The sequence below is a fragment of the Thermobia domestica genome, chromosome 7 (assembly GCF_964235325.1).
Source record: "Thermobia domestica chromosome 7, izTheDome1.hap1.1, whole genome shotgun sequence".
Classification (NCBI taxonomy): domain Eukaryota; kingdom Metazoa; phylum Arthropoda; class Insecta; order Zygentoma; family Lepismatidae; genus Thermobia; species Thermobia domestica.
Genome location: NC_137460.1, coordinates 256977894 through 256996150, shown reverse-complemented (window position 1 = coordinate 256996150; position 18257 = coordinate 256977894). Strand labels below are relative to the sequence as shown.

Genomic DNA, 18257 nt, shown 5'->3' with positions numbered 1-18257 from the left:
ATACATGTATATTGCTGGTACTTTTTTTATTCTATATTGCTCTAATAATAAACACATTTTATTTTAGTCTTTATTCTTTCCAAAAATACGATTATGTACCACGAGATTGAAACACTGGCAAATTGCTATTATTTTAAATTATCTTTTTCCAAGAGATATTATAATGGTCAAGTATCATTTTATATCTTCGCAACAATCTAAAGTTAGGAGAAAGACAATAATGACTTGGAGTGTAAATATATTTAAATATTACATGCATATTAAAATGAATTAACGTATCACTGAGATATTCAAATACTATAACCCATATATATATACCAAAGAAAATAATATAAAAACTATTTTCTCATTACTGATAAGACCGCATTAGTATGCTCTATTCCTTTGTAAAAAGCAGAAAATCAAGAGTAATATTTAATACAGAAAGACTCAGTAAATCCTTTCTTACCGATGCAATATCAGTCACTTTCAGAATTACATGTACTAATTCCTTCTTTGTCACTTGCTTCACATTTCTTATCTTTACATCCTCCATCATTTGCACGTTGTTAGCACTTGGCCAAAACTTCTGAGTCACCTGTCAAATTTATAAACAAGTATTACATACAATGGTATCAGCTTCCTAGTATATTACAGGAGCAAATACTAAAAAACTATACGTTATTAAGAAACGTTTTGATGTTCTAACGTTGATAAATATTAATTATCAATCATTCTGAGTCAGGATGAGTCATTCAATGAAGGATGATATTAATTATTTATAAATTAAAATGAAGATTGCCTCGAACGAAAGTAAGTGAAAAAGACATATATCTAATGCAGACGAGACTTCAAGAGATATATTAGAGGAATGAAAGCTGGAGGAGCCCTCAAATCAATATGAGACTTTTTCATAAGTTTAAAATCGAATAATATTCTGAAGGTAGTACATGCAGTAGGAGTTGGTAACTCTTTCTGTTATTGATATCAGTATTTTCCACGCCAATCCGGAAACAGTTATCTATGACGGACAATAGCGTGAACGTGTACAACACAACAGAGCGTACGGCAATGAAGTTTCCTTGTGAAGCAGATCACAAAACATGCCGAAATTTACATAAGACTTGAGCCATAATACAATTATGAGACATTCACCCACATTGGGACACTAAAAATGGCACTATATGGCATAAATAATGGAGAGCTTTAAAGATGGCCCTATGTCTACCATTGACGATCGCAATTGTGGTAGATCCAGCAAATAGTAACCGTTCCCGTGAACACTCAATGCGCTAAACAGTTTATCATTAACAATCGTCTCATAACCTGTCGTGAAATTTCAAAAGTGTCTAATATTTGGTTACGGTTACTTTCACAATAATCTTGACCGCTTGCTGTTCCAAAAATTGAGTGTACGTTATAATAATAATAATAATTCTTTATTGAGGGCGAGGTTCAGCCAAGGCTGCTCTACCACCTAACCCTATGAAAAGTAAAAATATACATTGTAACAGAATACAAATTAATAAATGATAACAAATACAAGCAAAAACATTACAAAATATATTAATAGGAAAAGAGACCTAAAAAAATAGGGAGTTGAAGGAAAGAAGATTAAACAATTCAATTTATTGGTCATGTGTTCCGTTTTGAAGCTTCTGCTTCTGCATCAGTAAATGTTGCACTGCATTTTTGAATTTTACAAAGTTAGAAATAGAGACAAGTTTCTCAGCAAGTGTATTCTAAGCTCTTGACGCTGAAAAGGATGCACGACGCATATTTTGTTTTATAATGGGGTAAATCAATTTCAATTTATTACGTGTGGAATAATTTTGTACATGAGAACGTGTAGTCAAATTATTGAACAAATAATCCGGTTTCCCAGTTGATAATATACTGTATATAAAGCAAACATAATGCAAATATCTTCAATGAAACATTGTAAAAATATTATGCTCATTTAAAACAAGAAATATATGAAATCTTTTCTTAGTACAGAAACCATATCTTATAGCAGAATTTTGAACTATCTGAATTTTGCAAGCAAATTTGTTTGGTAATTCGGGACCGTATAAAGTAATAAAAAAAATGGCCAAATTAGTGTTTTAACGAGCCGTAATTTACAAGTAACTGTGAAATTTTCGCGAAATCTGTACAGGTTGCGTAATATTCCAAATGCCTTTCTGCATTGTGACTGAATATGGTCATCCCAGTTGAGAAATTCAATAAATATTAGTCCTAAATTTTGGTAAAACGAATACACGCGCAATTAGGGAGTAATTCACCGCCAGTTTTCTGTTGCTGTGCTCAACTGACTTTAACATTGATCTAGAGCCAATTGCCATATACACGGATTTACCAGGATTTATTTTGAGACCGTCTCAAGTACAAAAACGGCTGATTGCCGCAAGATCACTATTCATCAATAACACGTCCCTTTCAATAGTTTGAAGACTTGTAGGAGAGGAAAGTTGGGTGTCATCTACATAAAAGTAAAGTGTACAGAACTGAATAACTTTTGGTAGATCAGTAATATATAAGGCAAATAACAATTTTCCGAATATAGAGCCTTGTGGGACACAAGTATTTAGAAACATCTTTGTGATAGAAGAGAACTATTACTTGAAATTACAAGTCGCTCACTTCTGTCATGTAAGAATGATCAGAACCACTTTCTCGCGATGTGTGAATAGTATTTTAGCTCTGCTAGTAGTAAAGGATGAAATACCGTATCAAAATCTTTGATTAGATCAAGAAGAGTAAGTAGAGCGACTCGCTGCTGATCAGTTTCACACAGAATATCATCAGAATTCTTAATCAGTGTAGTGATTCTAGTATATCCTGCACGAAATCTGGACTGTAGTTTAGAAACTAGTTGATTTGAGTCTACATAATGTAACATTTGTTGCTGGCCAATTTTTTCCATAACTTTACTAACTCGAAGAAGACTAATTGGCCAGAATCATTTAAACCTGAAATAACTGATGTTTTAGGTAAAGGCATAACCTTAGCATCTTTTTAAATCTGAGGGTATACACCGGTTGATAGGGAATAATTTATAATATGGATTAAGGCTGATAATATTTAAGTAAACGCGGACTTAATCATTTTAATGTTAATTCCATCAGCTCCCACACTGTTAGAACGAATTTTGGCTACCGCATTTCTAACGTCATTTTCAGTGACTTTATGAAAATCAAAATATTCGAAATTATTAAAATTTTAGGTTAGCAGGTTGTTAGGTATTTTGATTGCATCAGTCACGCTATAGAAACTTTTTAGTGCATTGAGATCATCCGCACGCTTAAGAAATGATGAAATGTTCTCATTTCCTTGTTTACTTGAAATGCCCCAATGCTTCAGTTCATTCCAGGTTTCCCTAGTGATGAATTTTTTCGCGCTAAACATAAAAGAAAAATATTCTTTCTGTTCTTGTCTAAGAAATGATGTCGTGAAGTTTCGTAGCTTCTCATAATATGACCAGCGTTCGGGATTGCCAGTACGTTTATATTTTCAGAAGGCATTGTCTCGAAGACGCATGTGTTTGAACTCCCCATGCAGCTGTCTTCCTTGACAGCTTTATAGTTTTAATCGGCGTGTGTTTGTCGTATATAGAGAGAAAGTTAGGCGAGAGAACGTCAACCTTTTGGTTATTCCAGAATAGTTTTCCTCATTTGATTGGCACAGAAGAGATAAACACTGCACTGAATTGAGAAGAATCCTATTTCTATGAAATATTCCTCGGAGATTAACACTTCCACAGTGATAACTAAGTAAAGCAGGCTGCCCTAAAATGTTGAAGAGGTATTGGAATATATTTCTATGCCGAAGCATTCTAAGGATTAGTTAACGCTAGGATTGATATATAATTGTAACAGAAGTTTATGCGAAAAGACATATGTAGTTTCCACTCCTTGAATTAGCTTCTACTATCAAAAGAAAGAAATTCTGGATTGCCATTACTGTCCCTCGTATTACTTGCATTACAAGAGTACACAGAGCAAAAAATATAGCATATGATGGAGATAAGACATATATTAAAAGCAGAAGTACAAAATAATTTTAAGTATGACAAATAATCCAATAAGGACGTTGATTGTGCAAAATTTTATTTTCAGCACACAATGCAACAGAAAACTAATCAACATATGCGATTTTCATACGCATGTAAAATCTACTGTTGTTCTCTTGAAAATGCATTTAGGTTTACAACGTTCGGAACGCACTGAAAGTTTACTTCAATACAAAATGCCTTATTATCGTTTGGATCGTCTCTGTATATTGTATGTTATGTAATTCCCGGTTTGTTGAATAGCTTTCAACAATAAAGATTGTACAAGCGCACCGTGTAGAACTTCGTTAGTTTCATTAAGATTGGGTGAGTAACATCAATTACGCTTTGAGAAATGTCTTTATTTCTGTAAGTTGAAATTGCAAATTTGGTGGCCAATGTTTAGGGAACCAAATCTTTGTACAACATCAGGCGCGTAGCCAAGATTTCATAACAGGGCTGTGGTTTTCACATCAGGGGTTTGATCATTCTAAACTATTTTACTGGCAACACATAGTTGTTCCTTTCACCAGGATTTTGTAATGGGGAAGGGGTGTGACATGAAATACTGTGATTATACATTAGGGGAGATTGATCAATTTAATCCATTTTTCTGGCAACACACCCTTATTGGTTTCTTAGGTCAATACAATGAGGATATGTTAATATTTTAATAACAAACTATGAAGAAATGTCGAGTTCTTAGCTACCTCACCCTTAGCTACGTACCTAACAACACGATAACCCAAATGGAAACTAATCTCCTTAAAGTCTATCAAAAATGTCAAATTTGATAGGATGAATTTTATCAATCGAGTTCTAGTGAAATTCTTTATTTCGCTGAGTCAAAAACAAACTTTCGTGGCCAGCTACTAGGAAATGAAATTTCTGCAAATCATATTATTTCATAATAAGCTCGTTCATGTACCGATCTAGTAAAGATCTTCTATCATACAAAGTTTAGTAAAAAAATGAATAAGTTTCATCGAGAACTGCTGTATCAAAGGTCTACGCATCATGCTTTCATATATCTAGTAATCTTGCAAAGATCTGCAGCCATTTTGGTTAACATCTTGCAAGTTTCATCGATCGTGGACATTGTATACTACCCTCGTTTCTTTTTCATTTTATCTTCTTTGGAAATATGAAAACAACTACAAAATTTGTCGAAATATTTACCTCACTTTGTTATTAATATAAGATTTTCAGACGAGATTTCTTCATGCCGTGGACAAAAGATATAAATACCTAAATTATAGCCCCATTGTTATAGTTACATCATTGAAATTTAATTTCTTTCATTGTATTATCACATAATAATAAGATTCAATCAAAACTAACTTAATATTTTATTTGAACAATACTTTGACAATTAGCAATATTATTGAATTAAGGTTTAAAGTTAATCAAAAAAAATGTTGTTATTAAAGATATTTTGATTCACTACAGTGAGTACACTTAAGAGAAATTTCGAAATAATGCAACTCGTTCATTTGTACTGTGTCTAAAATATACAGAATCATATTTTGTATATAACATGGCACTAGTACTTTAAACAATTAAAGTCAATTAAAAAGAGCAGTTTCAAACTTTTAATATAATACTGGATTAACTGCAGTCTTTTCATTAAGTAAATAATACACCTTTTAGAAAACCCTTAAAACAATTATTCACAGTTGCACCACATAAAAATGTTAAAGAACCGAAAGAAACTATTTCTGTTACAGAGAATTATATAATCAAGTCACCCATTATGCCTGATCGAGCATTAAATAATCACAAGTATACAGCTTGCTCTTCCTACAATGTTAAGGTAGATGAAAAATCATAAATTGTCTGTTCTGTTTGTAATTATTCTATCATGTTAGCAATGTTAGTGCATGTTGTTCTTCTTATCTGTGTTTTATGGTACTAAATTAGCCAGTTTATGGTACTGACAACAATAACAGTCAATATTAATCATATAATTAATCAAATCTAATTTTTAAAAAGCTGTATTTGTCAGTGCAGAGATACTTCAGTTTTATCATCTTTGATTGATTATAACATAAACTACGCTGGCAATCTCTCCGGTTGATGAAAGGCGACATGAAACATTAGTTTATTTCTTCTATACTACTTCACAATTTCACTGGCCTGGTAAATTAGTAAATCAAATTGAAGTTAAACAGTTCAGTATGCATCTACTAAAATATATCTGAAAATTATTATTCTATTATTAATAATATGATAAATTGAATCTGTAGGCTCATCTAAATAATATCCAATACATATGCATCATATGTGAACCAGACAGCTTTAGTTGGATTCTGCCTTGAATGTATTCTAATTTACTATATACTGTAATCATGTATTCTAATTTCTAGTTTCAAAGCTCATATAGCATCTAGTAGAAATGTGTACCCTCTAATAGTAAATTTAGTTCACCAGTGGCTGCTTGTATAGCGAAATCTCTGCTTACCTCTTCTCCTTCCGTAATTTCATTGAGTACAACGATGAGCAAAGACTGCTTCTCTATGATCATCTGCCAGAAAATATGGGCTGTGTTTTGTCTCGGAATTTTTGCCACCACATATTGTTGCTTGTTCTTAAATCCATTGACTTCCACGTCGTCTATATCTTCCACTTCAACGTAGATTTCCTCTTCATCAAGTACACGCATGTCATCGTAATCTCCAAACTCCTGTCTATCTGAAAGATATAAATAAAACCAAAAAAATGTCCAAGCAGTCTGATGCAAAAATAGAGTCGATACACTAGTTGTGATATCAAATCCAGCTTCTTATGCAATGTATAAGGCTGATGACTCATATGTAAATATGGAAGATTGAATAATATGTCCCACAGAGTATATATGTTTTGTACAAATTGCTGGACTTGAATAATTAAATAATAAAATGTTCCAGTCAATTCGAGAATTTTGTAAACAGAACATTTATGAGGATTTTGGAAACATCAGTATATTTAATAATCATAACGATCGTAGCATATCTTAATATGAAATACAGTTTTCGAACTAAATCACCTGTTTAACTAAAATTAATTTATCTATGGGGCATTCAATACACTAAGGATTCAAGTCCAATTTTAGTCATTTTGAAAGCGTTCCACATTTTAAATATCTATCTAGAGCTCCTTTAAATGCTTAAAAGATTATTGTTCAGATATGGTAAATATCTCTTTAAATCTAAAAGACAGCATTATGATTTCCTGTATTTAACCGGAGTTTACACACTTTGACCCTTTTCCTCACAACTCTGGTAATTACATTTGAATTCTTTGTACTTTCTCCTTCCCCTTAATTCTTGAAAGTCTATACTTTCTCCTTAATGTTCTTCACACTTCAGCAGAAATAGTGTCCTCTTGTTCTCACTCAAATTTAAAAAAGGCAGAAGGATCACAGTCTAAAACATATAACCTATTTAATAAGCTGAGTCGAAAATAACGATTTCTTTCAAATCGAATTCTAATAGTGCGGAAAAGTTGGACCATCTATAGAAACGTGTAAGTGTAATTTTGTCTTCAAATCGCGCAATATCTTCAGTTCGCGCATCCAGGTTAAAGTTTTACCTAATTGTCAAAAATCGTACTTTTTTTGGAACACCCTGTATAGAACACAGGTTGCTTCTGATAGTTGTAATAGAGCGCTAATTCTCAAGTAGGCATGTAACAATACACAGAAGAAAAGAAAATCAACATCGGATAATATCTTCAGTTCTTGCTCTAAGGTCAAAACCTCGTGAAATTGTAAAAAATCGTACTTTTTTGGAATACCCTGTATAAAATAGTTTATGTTGTTATAGTTTTAATATGGCGGTTATATTTTTCCCAACCAAGAGGGAATATTCAGAAAAAAGAAAATAGAAATTGGATAGTATCTTCAGTTCGTGTATTGGAAATTAAAAATCGAAAATTTTACCGAAGGAATCATTTTCTATGTTTTCGATCTGAGCGTGCAGCTCTTCGCTCATTTCTGATCTTAGAAATGACCCAGAACTCACCACGAGGAGGTGGAAGCACTTCGAGTTCCATCCACACCCTTCCCAACCACCCTTCCATTGTAGAAGTTTCAAATTTATTTCTTTTGTATTTCGGGCGAAACTTCAAGATCAGACTTCTTACTAAAATCTGGCATTATAGAGCGTGACAAAAGTGTGGTCCGAATAAAACCATCTCTGTTTAAGGAGCCACACACTTTTGTAGCAGCCTTTGTTACAAGTTTAACACATCTTTCTACGGACAGCGTGTGACATGGAAATTTTAGGTAGTCAAACTCTGGTAGTTCTTTTGTGTTTAGAAATGACAAAATACTCACTGTTGTTACATGGACCATTATTGGTGGTGATGAAAATTTACACTTTGACCAATCTATCAATTCGGTATAGTCAGTTGCTTCAAAATTGAGATCAGGTGGTAAAAAATTTCTCAGACTTTTACCTGATCGTGGTTGATTCCTCGATTTCAACAATCTTCTGAAAGCTAATTCTCTCTAAGATGTGTTAAACTTGTAACACAGGCTGCTACGAAAGTGTGTGGCTCCTTAAACAGAGATGGTTTTATTCGGACTACGTCGACCTACAGCTTAAGGTGTGATCTCAACCATGATAAGACATACGCCATAACCTGGTAAATACCATTCAGCTCTTGGCCGCACGTTGTTATCCTACAGAAATCTTCTTCATCTCCTACCTTTATTCTACTGAAAAATATTAAATGAGATCCTTATTTAACACATTTAGATTTTATTGTCCCTTACCTAAAGTTTCTTACATATAAAGGTATACAGAAAAGGCAAACAATAAAAGAAAATTGGATAATACTCTCAACAATAAATGCAATTAAAACCTTTTATACGTTTTCCTTTGTTAATTTTGAATAAATAAAACTCTTACCTGAGAAACTGGAGTTATATCCATTTGAAGATTCGTGCCAGCGAGTAAGTTCATTTTGAAACAGCATAATTCGGTCTTTTTTGCAACGCTCCTGCAGTCTCTATGTAAAAATAAAGATTTATTTTCTAGATAATATTTCCTAACTAGAGCTGTAAATACTATTACATTTATGGCTCGTACATGTTCGATTAGTTTCTGATGGTAAACCATTCTATAAATGTGTCTGAAATCTTTATAAACAAAACAGCTACAAACAAAATGTAAAGAATGATCCGTCGGATGATACCGGGACTGACGATCTAAATCACGTTTATAATAAACAGACTAAACAAGTGCCCACATGATGTGGGGAGTAAGACTTCAGATGAGGGATGATAATATTCCATATAAGTACGAGGAAGGTTCAATAATTATTGTCCCCGCCATATTTTAAATACTTGAGCTGGGATTGCTGATAAGGAATATTGTAGTCTAATGTCATAGATGCCTATATGCTAAATTTCAGAACTATACCTGTTATATTAATATTCTTTTTTGTCATTTCAGGTATGAGAGGTGGCACCTAGCTTGAAAAATGAAGAAAACCGAACAACGAGCTGTCATCAAGTACTTCCAGAAAAAGGGGTTAAGCCCAAAGGAGATTCATGAGGACATGATCAGTGTATTGGGTGATGGGGCTCCTTCCTACCAGATGGTAAAGAACTGGTGCCGCAACTTCCGTTGCGTCAGGGAAAGCTGTCAACAGGCCTCTGGTGCTGTTTCTCCAACAACTGCATGCACCGCAAAAAGCATTAATGCTGTGCATGATACGATTATAGCAGACATATGAATAACGGTGCAGCAGTTAGCAGATATCAGATGTCAGCGCGATGGGTACCCAAAATGTTATCTCGTGAAAATCAGAAATACAGAGTTCGATGTTCAAGGGCTGGTTTGAAGGTTATGGGGGCAGACCTGAAACAGTTCTGTGATAGATTTGGGACAGTGGAAGAGACGTAACTCCACCACTACGATCCCGAGTCCAAACGACAGAACACAGAGTGGCGGCACAAGAGTTCGCCTCCCCCACGCAAGTTCAAGGTGCAATCATCATCACGCAAGGTTATGGCCACATTTTTTGGGGATGTGAAGGGTGTGCTCCTTATTCACTACCTATCATAGGGGCCTATTATGCAGCCCTATTCCCTAAGTTACGCGGTGCAGTTCCACAAGATAATGCTCCGGCCGACAGAAGCCATCTTACTGGTGCCGTAATCCATGCTGCTGGTGTTGATGTGTTGGAACATCCTCCCTACTCTCCCGATCTCGCCCCTAGTGACTTTCATTTGTTCCCAAAGTTGAAGGAGCAACTCAAAGGGAAGAAGTTTCACTCAAATGCAGCTGTTATTGAAACTGTGGAGGAATGGCTCACGGCTCAGCCAGAAACTTTCTTTGAAGTTGGCATAGTGGATTTACAGCATAAGTGGAAGATATGCATTACTATGAAAGGAGACCTTTTGGAAGAATAATACACCTCATGGGTCAGGGACAATAATTATTGAACCAACCTCGTATTAGTTTCTTTTTGTTTACATTTCTAATTAAACTGTGTGTTAGAATTTGTTTACACTATATATCTGAATGGAATCTCGGTTCGAGTTTCTTTGATTCTATAACTTCCGATTTATCATTTGTGATATTTGAGCAGCTTCGGATGAGCCACTAAAAGTGACCCCTCGTTGTAACTTTCAAACTAATTGACAGAAATACCTGAAATTTTCTACCAAGCATAACTCAAAAGGGGGGAAAGGTTTGACATAGGCAACACTATCAAGAAAATAACAGTGCTGCCATCTCAATTCAAGTTTCAATTTTCAAATTTGTATTACCTCAAATTATTATAGATTTCTTTCTACATGTGGAAAGAAACATTAAAATACCACACTTTTATTCAGTGTTGCCAACTGAGGATGCTACAGTGTCACAAATGTCCATGATCTACAACAGTAATAAAGCAATTAGGATGAACGAAACGATGGATATCTGAAGTAACTTAGTAGCGAATAGTATGACCACGATGCGACGTATTTCTAATAAGTAGGAAATAAGTCATAGGAAATTTAAAGTTTGATATTTTTAAATTCAGACTTTCTTTCAAAAAAGTATGTATCTGGTAGAAAGAATTTTATATCTAAGGAGTTGGATGGTTTTCAATAGACAAAACAATCATAATGTCGTCTACAGCAATGCGATATCTCAAACCGCTCCGGATATAACACCGTTTAAAACGATAAATTTGTGGGGAATGTTAAAAATGTTCATTGCTCTCTTTGCGTCTACGAATAACATTTCAGCAATGATATTTGGTAGTTGAAATTACAGCAATTCTAAGCAGTGTTGCAAACCTTACCTATATTTATCCTTTGTCCCAAACGGTTCTAGATATCAAATTGCTATAGCCAGCATTATGATTGTTTTTTTGACACCATATAACTCTTTAGATATTATACTTATCTAACCATTTATTCGAAATAAAGCCTGTATTAAAAACAAATCAAATTTTCAGTTTCTTCTTACTTTCTTTCTGTTCAACCTATATGTGTCTTATCGTGGTCATAATATCCGACACTAAGTTAGTTTAGATATGAAGCGCCTCGTTCTTTTGAGTTGCTTTATTATTATTGTAGACCCATCCGATATTTGTAATATTGAAGCATGCTTAATTAACAAAACTCAATAAAAAGTGTAGTACGAGTATTTTAATGTTTTGTTTCATATTTAGATTTGAAATATGTAGCAACCTGACATAGGAGAATTTGAAAAATTGAAATTTTATATTGAGATGGCAGCACTGCTAATCTGTTGATATTGTCAACTATGTCAAATTTTTCCCTTCTGATTTGCTTCATAGAAAAGGTTTCAAGGAGTGGTTACTTTAAGTGGTGTGTGTGTGTGTGTATGCCATATTTCGGATATCTTTTGCGAATATTGAATAATTATCAAACTAGATAAACTAATTGAATCGTTTGACAATTGGCGTTCTGATTTGATCGCACATAATATTTCTCGTTTTACAATAATGCGTCTCTGAGGTTTACCCAACCACTTTAAAATTTATTCCAGGAACAACCTGGCGAAGTATACAGTCCAGAGCGTGGTGTTTACAACATCACCTCAATTATTGTCGAAGTCAGGAAATAAAAACTTAACCTCTTTACACACAGCAATTATGCTTTCATTGCTTGTCCCAAAGGAAGAGCTTTACTATTCATTATTTTATTTATCTCGAGAATAATTCGATTTTTGGAAATCAATAAAGTGGTTACTTTTATTTCTATCTCTACAAGATACATAGTGTTAGTAATATTTCCTTCATTAGTATTCTTAAAAAATATTCAATATGTTTCTAAACAAGTAGTTCAGATAGAAGAACTTATTTTATTAAATATCCAAATCTGCATTCAAGAAATCCGCTCATTCCTGAAATTCATATATATTTTATTAGTGATGTAAAAAGTTGGTACGGGTAAGATCTAATACGGAGAAAGCAAAGGAATCACAGAATAGTTCATCTTAAAATATTAATGTAGCCAAGATTCCAATATTATCATTTCTTACGTGGAAATACTTAAATTATCTTCTGGAAATTGAATCTCTCAAGAACGTGAGTTTGACTGAAAACTTTAGACTGAGATCTAGAGCCTAATAAGATTCGGTGTGATGTTTCATCAATAAATTTTGACTAAAAGTTTGGCTTAAATTTCTGGTGTCTTTTGTCTGCCCAGTTTCATATGGCTCTTATTTTTGACCCGAGAAAACATATTTTTATGTTGTTCGATGAGTTTAAAGCACACATTCAAAATCTCCAACAGCGATGACATTTGTCTAACTTATCAGAAACTTATGTTGGCCTATAATTCATATATCATATTAGAGTAACAAAAGATTATCTAACTGCCTCTAGGTTCGATATTCGATATTGACGATTGCAGAATCAAAACTGAATTTTTAGTGTCTGAATAGGATTGGTCATATCATATTATTTTATTCTATTTCTATAGCAGGGAGAACAAACTTACCTAGATATACTAGAAGTCTTGCATATTGTTAACACTTAAAACAATCTTTAAGTCTATTAAATAAATAAACAGTTAATTTCTGGTATGCGTGATTATGTAAAATCATATCTGTATTAGTTAAAACAAGATTTATTTAAAAAGAAACCATCGTTCTATTACTGAGACTTTACAAGAATGTACATATCATGCAGTAGTAATAGAAAAATAAATAAATCTAAAAATGAATATTAGTACTCACTTCAAACTGCTCTTGTAGTTCACGGTGGCCGGCAGTATTACGAAATTGCATAATCCTTTTTTCAAGATTCCTACCACGTATTTTAGAATTCTCGCCCAACAAACATTCTATTAACAGCAAGTGGGTCAGTTTATATTCCTCCTAAGAAGAATTACAACATTTAGTATATCAAGTCATATTACATAATTAATTATAATTAAACCTTACGAGATCACTGTAGTAATGATCACAATTTCTGCTTGAAATTTTACCATTAACAATTATTAACAATTTGGAATGGGTTATTTCTCATAATTGGGATACTAAGGCTAATCTTCTCCACATCTTAAAGGAAATAATCAGAAGGATATTATTATATTTTCTTCTTCCTTTATTAATCATTAAAGACTACAAGGAGGAAAAGAGGTATAAACGAGAGGTGAAAGTGTAAAACTGCAAAGTAGATGGTTCTGAAAATTCTATATGGCATCAATAGACTCTGAAAGAATCATGTAAACGATATTTTTTAAAAGAATACAGTTAAACTTTTAATTTAACAGTTCTTATGCAGTTTAGGCAAAAGCAGTACCATCTCCAGGACAATTTAAAGGGAGGTATAGTAGAACTTTTATGTACTAGCTTGGGAGAATACTAAATGTATCGTAGCTGTACTAATTCGGATACCGTCTTCAGTGCTATGAATTTATTGGCATTTTTTGACTAATGTGCAAATATGGCTTTACTATTTCTTAAAAATCATCGGTTGAGTAGAGAACCAGACCATTTGTATCCCGTTGGGTACAGCCCTTATATTAACAACAGGACCGTACGAACATTTTGAAGGAAGGAATAAGATTCGTGTGTTCATTAAGACGTGTGTACCTTGTTGAGCTACGGGGAATATTTCACCGATCTTCAAGGAACAAAAAATACTCTAAAATTAACCTTTTATAACCACACTGTCATTTGGAGTTCAATGATGACCATTAATACTAAATGTCTATATAGTATTATTGATAGTATTATTGATAGTATTATTGCAACAATAACAGCAAATACAAATGCTGCATAGAAAATAGAGTAATTGTATAATTATACAGGTCAGTTTGCAGGAATAAGGAATAGTAATAATTGGAAATACGAGTAAATGTCGTGGAGATAGAGCGAGGTTGTTAATTGGTTGAGGTAAACTACCATATTGGATTTTTATTTAGCTTAGTGACACATTAGGAAGACAACTAACTGTATCAACACAATTAAGTTCTTTTAAAGAAGCAAATACAACTATTCAGTTAATTACCGTCAAGTAAAAATCCATAGTTCTAAAATTCTGATTAGCATTTCTCTGATAATAATATAAAAATAATAAAATGTCAGTTGGATATATGATGAAAGTGAAACAATAATGCCACGCTTACATGTGGTAGGAGGAGTTCCTATTTTGATTAAAAATCATATTATGGTTTGTAACCATTCCATTCGTGGGTTGTCTGTGGTTTTGTCCGTCTCTTCCATTTTCTTATTAAAGATTTTTTTTCCATTTCCATTCAGTTGCTCTTATCCATTTTATTTAGCTTTTAAGTGGAACGTTAATATTAAGACTAAGTTTTACAACTTTCGGTATATATACCGTCGGAAAGCAAAACACCTAATAGCAAAGTTAATTTTTAATATAAAATGTTAATTTTACTTACCACGCTTTCCACCATGTTTATTCTCTGTTCTCTCATCACTTGCAAAAGATATAACACGTTCACGAATCCCTCACTTGCAGCCATACGTAGGCACGCATCAACGAGGATTACTACTCCTGCTTTCGTGACTCCATCACTAGAAAACATTTATTATTATTTTATTATTTAATACTCCTTATGGAATTCAACAAATCATGGTATAAGTGCCATTGCAGAAATTGTTTTATTTCTCTTCTGTCATTTATGATTCAATAATCAGTGAAATATGATAAAATGAAAAGTTGAGTCTGCTTTCTAGAAGTGGTTGAATCGTTAAGAAATCGCACATCATTTGCTTCTAGTTTAGTAGCCAGAATTCGTGAACAAGATGAAAACAGTTAGTCAGCGGGTACATTCTGAACCAAAATTATTGGTATTTAAAATTCCTATTCAAACTGTTCTTTATGACAGGAAAGTTATTTTTCTCTATGTGTAAATGTAGACTTGTCAGTTCGGTTCCAAATAACTAAATACCATACTATTTCATAATGCTTTGAGTTTTTCTGTTATAATATATGTCACATACTGCTGGAGTAACTCTGGATCATTTACCAGAATAGCAGAAAAGAAGTATGATAATATTTTAAAAGATAGAAACGCTTCTTAACTATAATTAATGTAATATCTACTTTCTTGTTTTCACTCTGTAGTATTGTAGAATATTTTGCTTTGCGAACAGAACTACATTTGAAAATTTGAAACCGAGACTGAAGCTGTAGAAAAAACAAAATGAACATAATTTTTTTTGTATTGCATCATTCAAAGCACGACTCTCCTGCATCCATACATCGTTGCGCTCTGGCCGTCAATGCATAAAATGATTGTTGGAAGTTCTTTTGTGTAATACCATTGAAAACCCTTATCATAGCCTTGTGTAATACCATTGAAAACCCTTATCATAGCCTTGTGTAATACCATTGAAAACCCTTATCATAGCTTTGTGTAATACCATTGAAAACCCTTATCATAGCCTTGTGTAATACTATAGAAACCCCTTATCATAGACCTTACGTCATCAAAGTATGAACCTTTTGAGTGCAGACTTGAGTTTACGAAGTAAACCATAATCACACGGGATCAGATCTTGTGAATGGAGAGAGCAGGACAACACACATGTGGGACAAAAAGGTCTTGCACAATCACACTTCCTTGTGACTTAGGGCATTGTCATGGGCCATACGCCATTAAACATCACCCCGATACTCAGGTCACACGCGTATGATACTTTGCAGTAACCACTTCAATACACTAAAGTAAAATGAGGCATCTGTCTCTCCTGTAGATACAAATTTCTTATGCACTATATCCCTACTATACTAGAAAAATAATGAACAAAAGCTTGATTTTTATTTCGGCTGGCTCACTTTTTTGGCTTGTGGAGAGTTAGGAGACTTTCACTCTACACTTTGACGCATTGTCAACGCGTCATATTGAAAAACCCTTGTCTCATTTCCGGTAACGATATTCAGAAAGATTTTAGGGTCCCTGTGAGAGTTAGTAAGATGTTCATCACTTTAAATTGTCTCCTGCCCTAACGCTTGCGCCATGCAATTACATGCGTACGTGATGAACAACTAGCTTTATGTGGAACTCACGATGAAGCTTAGCATCATCTATTTACACTCACACAGTAACTGTCAGTCAAGGTGAATGCACCTGGTATCATTTACTCATGAAACATTTCAACTACAGCTGTTACACATCTACGCCACAATTTGAGAAAACAATCAGTCTCGATTTGAAATTGCCGCATTATGTATGTAGATATAATACTTGAATCGAGTAAATAATTTATGTTGTAATATATTTTTCGTGTATTAGGTTATCAATTAATGAACGTAAGGAATTCCCAAAGTTAGTTTTAAGATTAGGATAAAATGATCCCAAAACTATTCTCAAACTAGAGATGCAGTAAACAAATAGCCATGCATTCTTGGGAATTTACTACAAAACAGTAGCGTATATGTACAAACCACTCTTCAATAACACTCATAAATTTGCGTCTACTTAATTGTGTAGTCAAAGCTGCAAAGCTTCTTGACGTTACATAACAGAACTCACTTGCATTAAGAAGAAAGATTACTAGCGATCAAGCGCGCCTGCTTACAACTTTCTAATATTATTCTATGTAAGTTACTGCAATTACCTATATTCTATTCTTTGCGGACTAGTAAGATATTTGAAAGCAGAAAATATTCTCTATGTGAGATAAACGATTATGGTAAAAAAAAAAACAAAGATCAAATGTAAAAACTCAAATAAATAGAGCAAATAAGAAACAGACCTACGTGTAGAAATTCGCATAGTCTTACATTTTATTTTATTTTATTTTAGAATTGTTGATTTTGGTGCACAATGATAAAAGCAAAATAATTGGTAGTAGGAGCTGAATATATAAAGCAATGGATTCGGTAACCAACATGTAAAAGTTACTAATATTTTTATTCGTGCCTCATAACTAGCAACGCAGAAAGAAATGACTATGTGACTTTTGTCACCCTTTCTAGAAAGTTAATAATTGAGTTGCTTGAATTGAGTTGAAACATGGCACTCTAGCACATAACGATGAAAACCGACATAACACAATTACAAAAACGTTTGAGTATGTATAACACGCACCTGCTTACAACTACAATCGGTGTATTTCCAATGGGTAAAGCAAGAAGTCTTTTAATGAAGGAAACAAACGGCTGGAGACTCCATGGGTGGACGTCATCTGGCCAATGAGTGATGTAGATGTGATTCAGCTGAAAAGAAGATATTTCCTCAAATGGTCAAATTAAATTAATCTTTTATTTTTTGCCGAATTTATTTTGTATGCTTACGTTTTAAGAAAATCTTAGTTATATGTGTGGGCAGGCATATACAGAAACAAAACAAAGTTACAATCATTATAATGCATTCAATGACATAACGAATAACACCTACGTGTTGGATGTTATAGCCCATACAATGATTTGTTGTCTTAAGCACTGAAAAAGCTATTATTTACAAATATGCTAGTATTGTACTCGTCTCCATGCATAACACTTTGACTACAACATTTATATTAAAGCTAACATCATTATTTGACGATGTAATGGCTCGTAACAAAGTTCTAACTTTAATAATTCAAATTGTATCAGATATCTAGACATCATGGTTGAGCTATAGCTAGTTTACAGGTATCTTATTATTGGGAAAATAAATCGCATTTCTCCTAGCTGCTTTGGTAGTTTTTACGCATACTTTGGTGCAGGAAGTTACGGGTTCGACTCCCAGTGTGAGAACATCGGAGTATATGCAGATTTCATATTGCACTGTTAACTATAGGTCTTGTCCTACATA

The 18257-nt window shown here is 33.5% G+C and overlaps 1 protein-coding gene across 1 annotated transcript in view; it reads right to left on the bottom strand.

The window, feature by feature from the left end:
• LOC145689687 (receptor-type tyrosine-protein phosphatase epsilon-like) overlaps nucleotides 1-18257 on the bottom strand; it is a 62733-nt gene that overhangs the window by 22431 nt on the left and 22045 nt on the right. Inside the window, exons 10-15 of the mRNA XM_081763883.1 lie at nucleotides 17550-17677; nucleotides 14892-15027; nucleotides 13219-13359; nucleotides 8923-9022; nucleotides 6492-6721; nucleotides 449-577 (exon numbers count right to left, since the gene is read on the bottom strand). Of these exons, the coding sequence (XP_081620009.1) occupies nucleotides 449-577; nucleotides 6492-6721; nucleotides 8923-9022; nucleotides 13219-13359; nucleotides 14892-15027; nucleotides 17550-17677 (864 nt within the window). The remainder of the gene's footprint in view (nucleotides 1-448; nucleotides 578-6491; nucleotides 6722-8922; nucleotides 9023-13218; nucleotides 13360-14891; nucleotides 15028-17549; nucleotides 17678-18257) is intronic.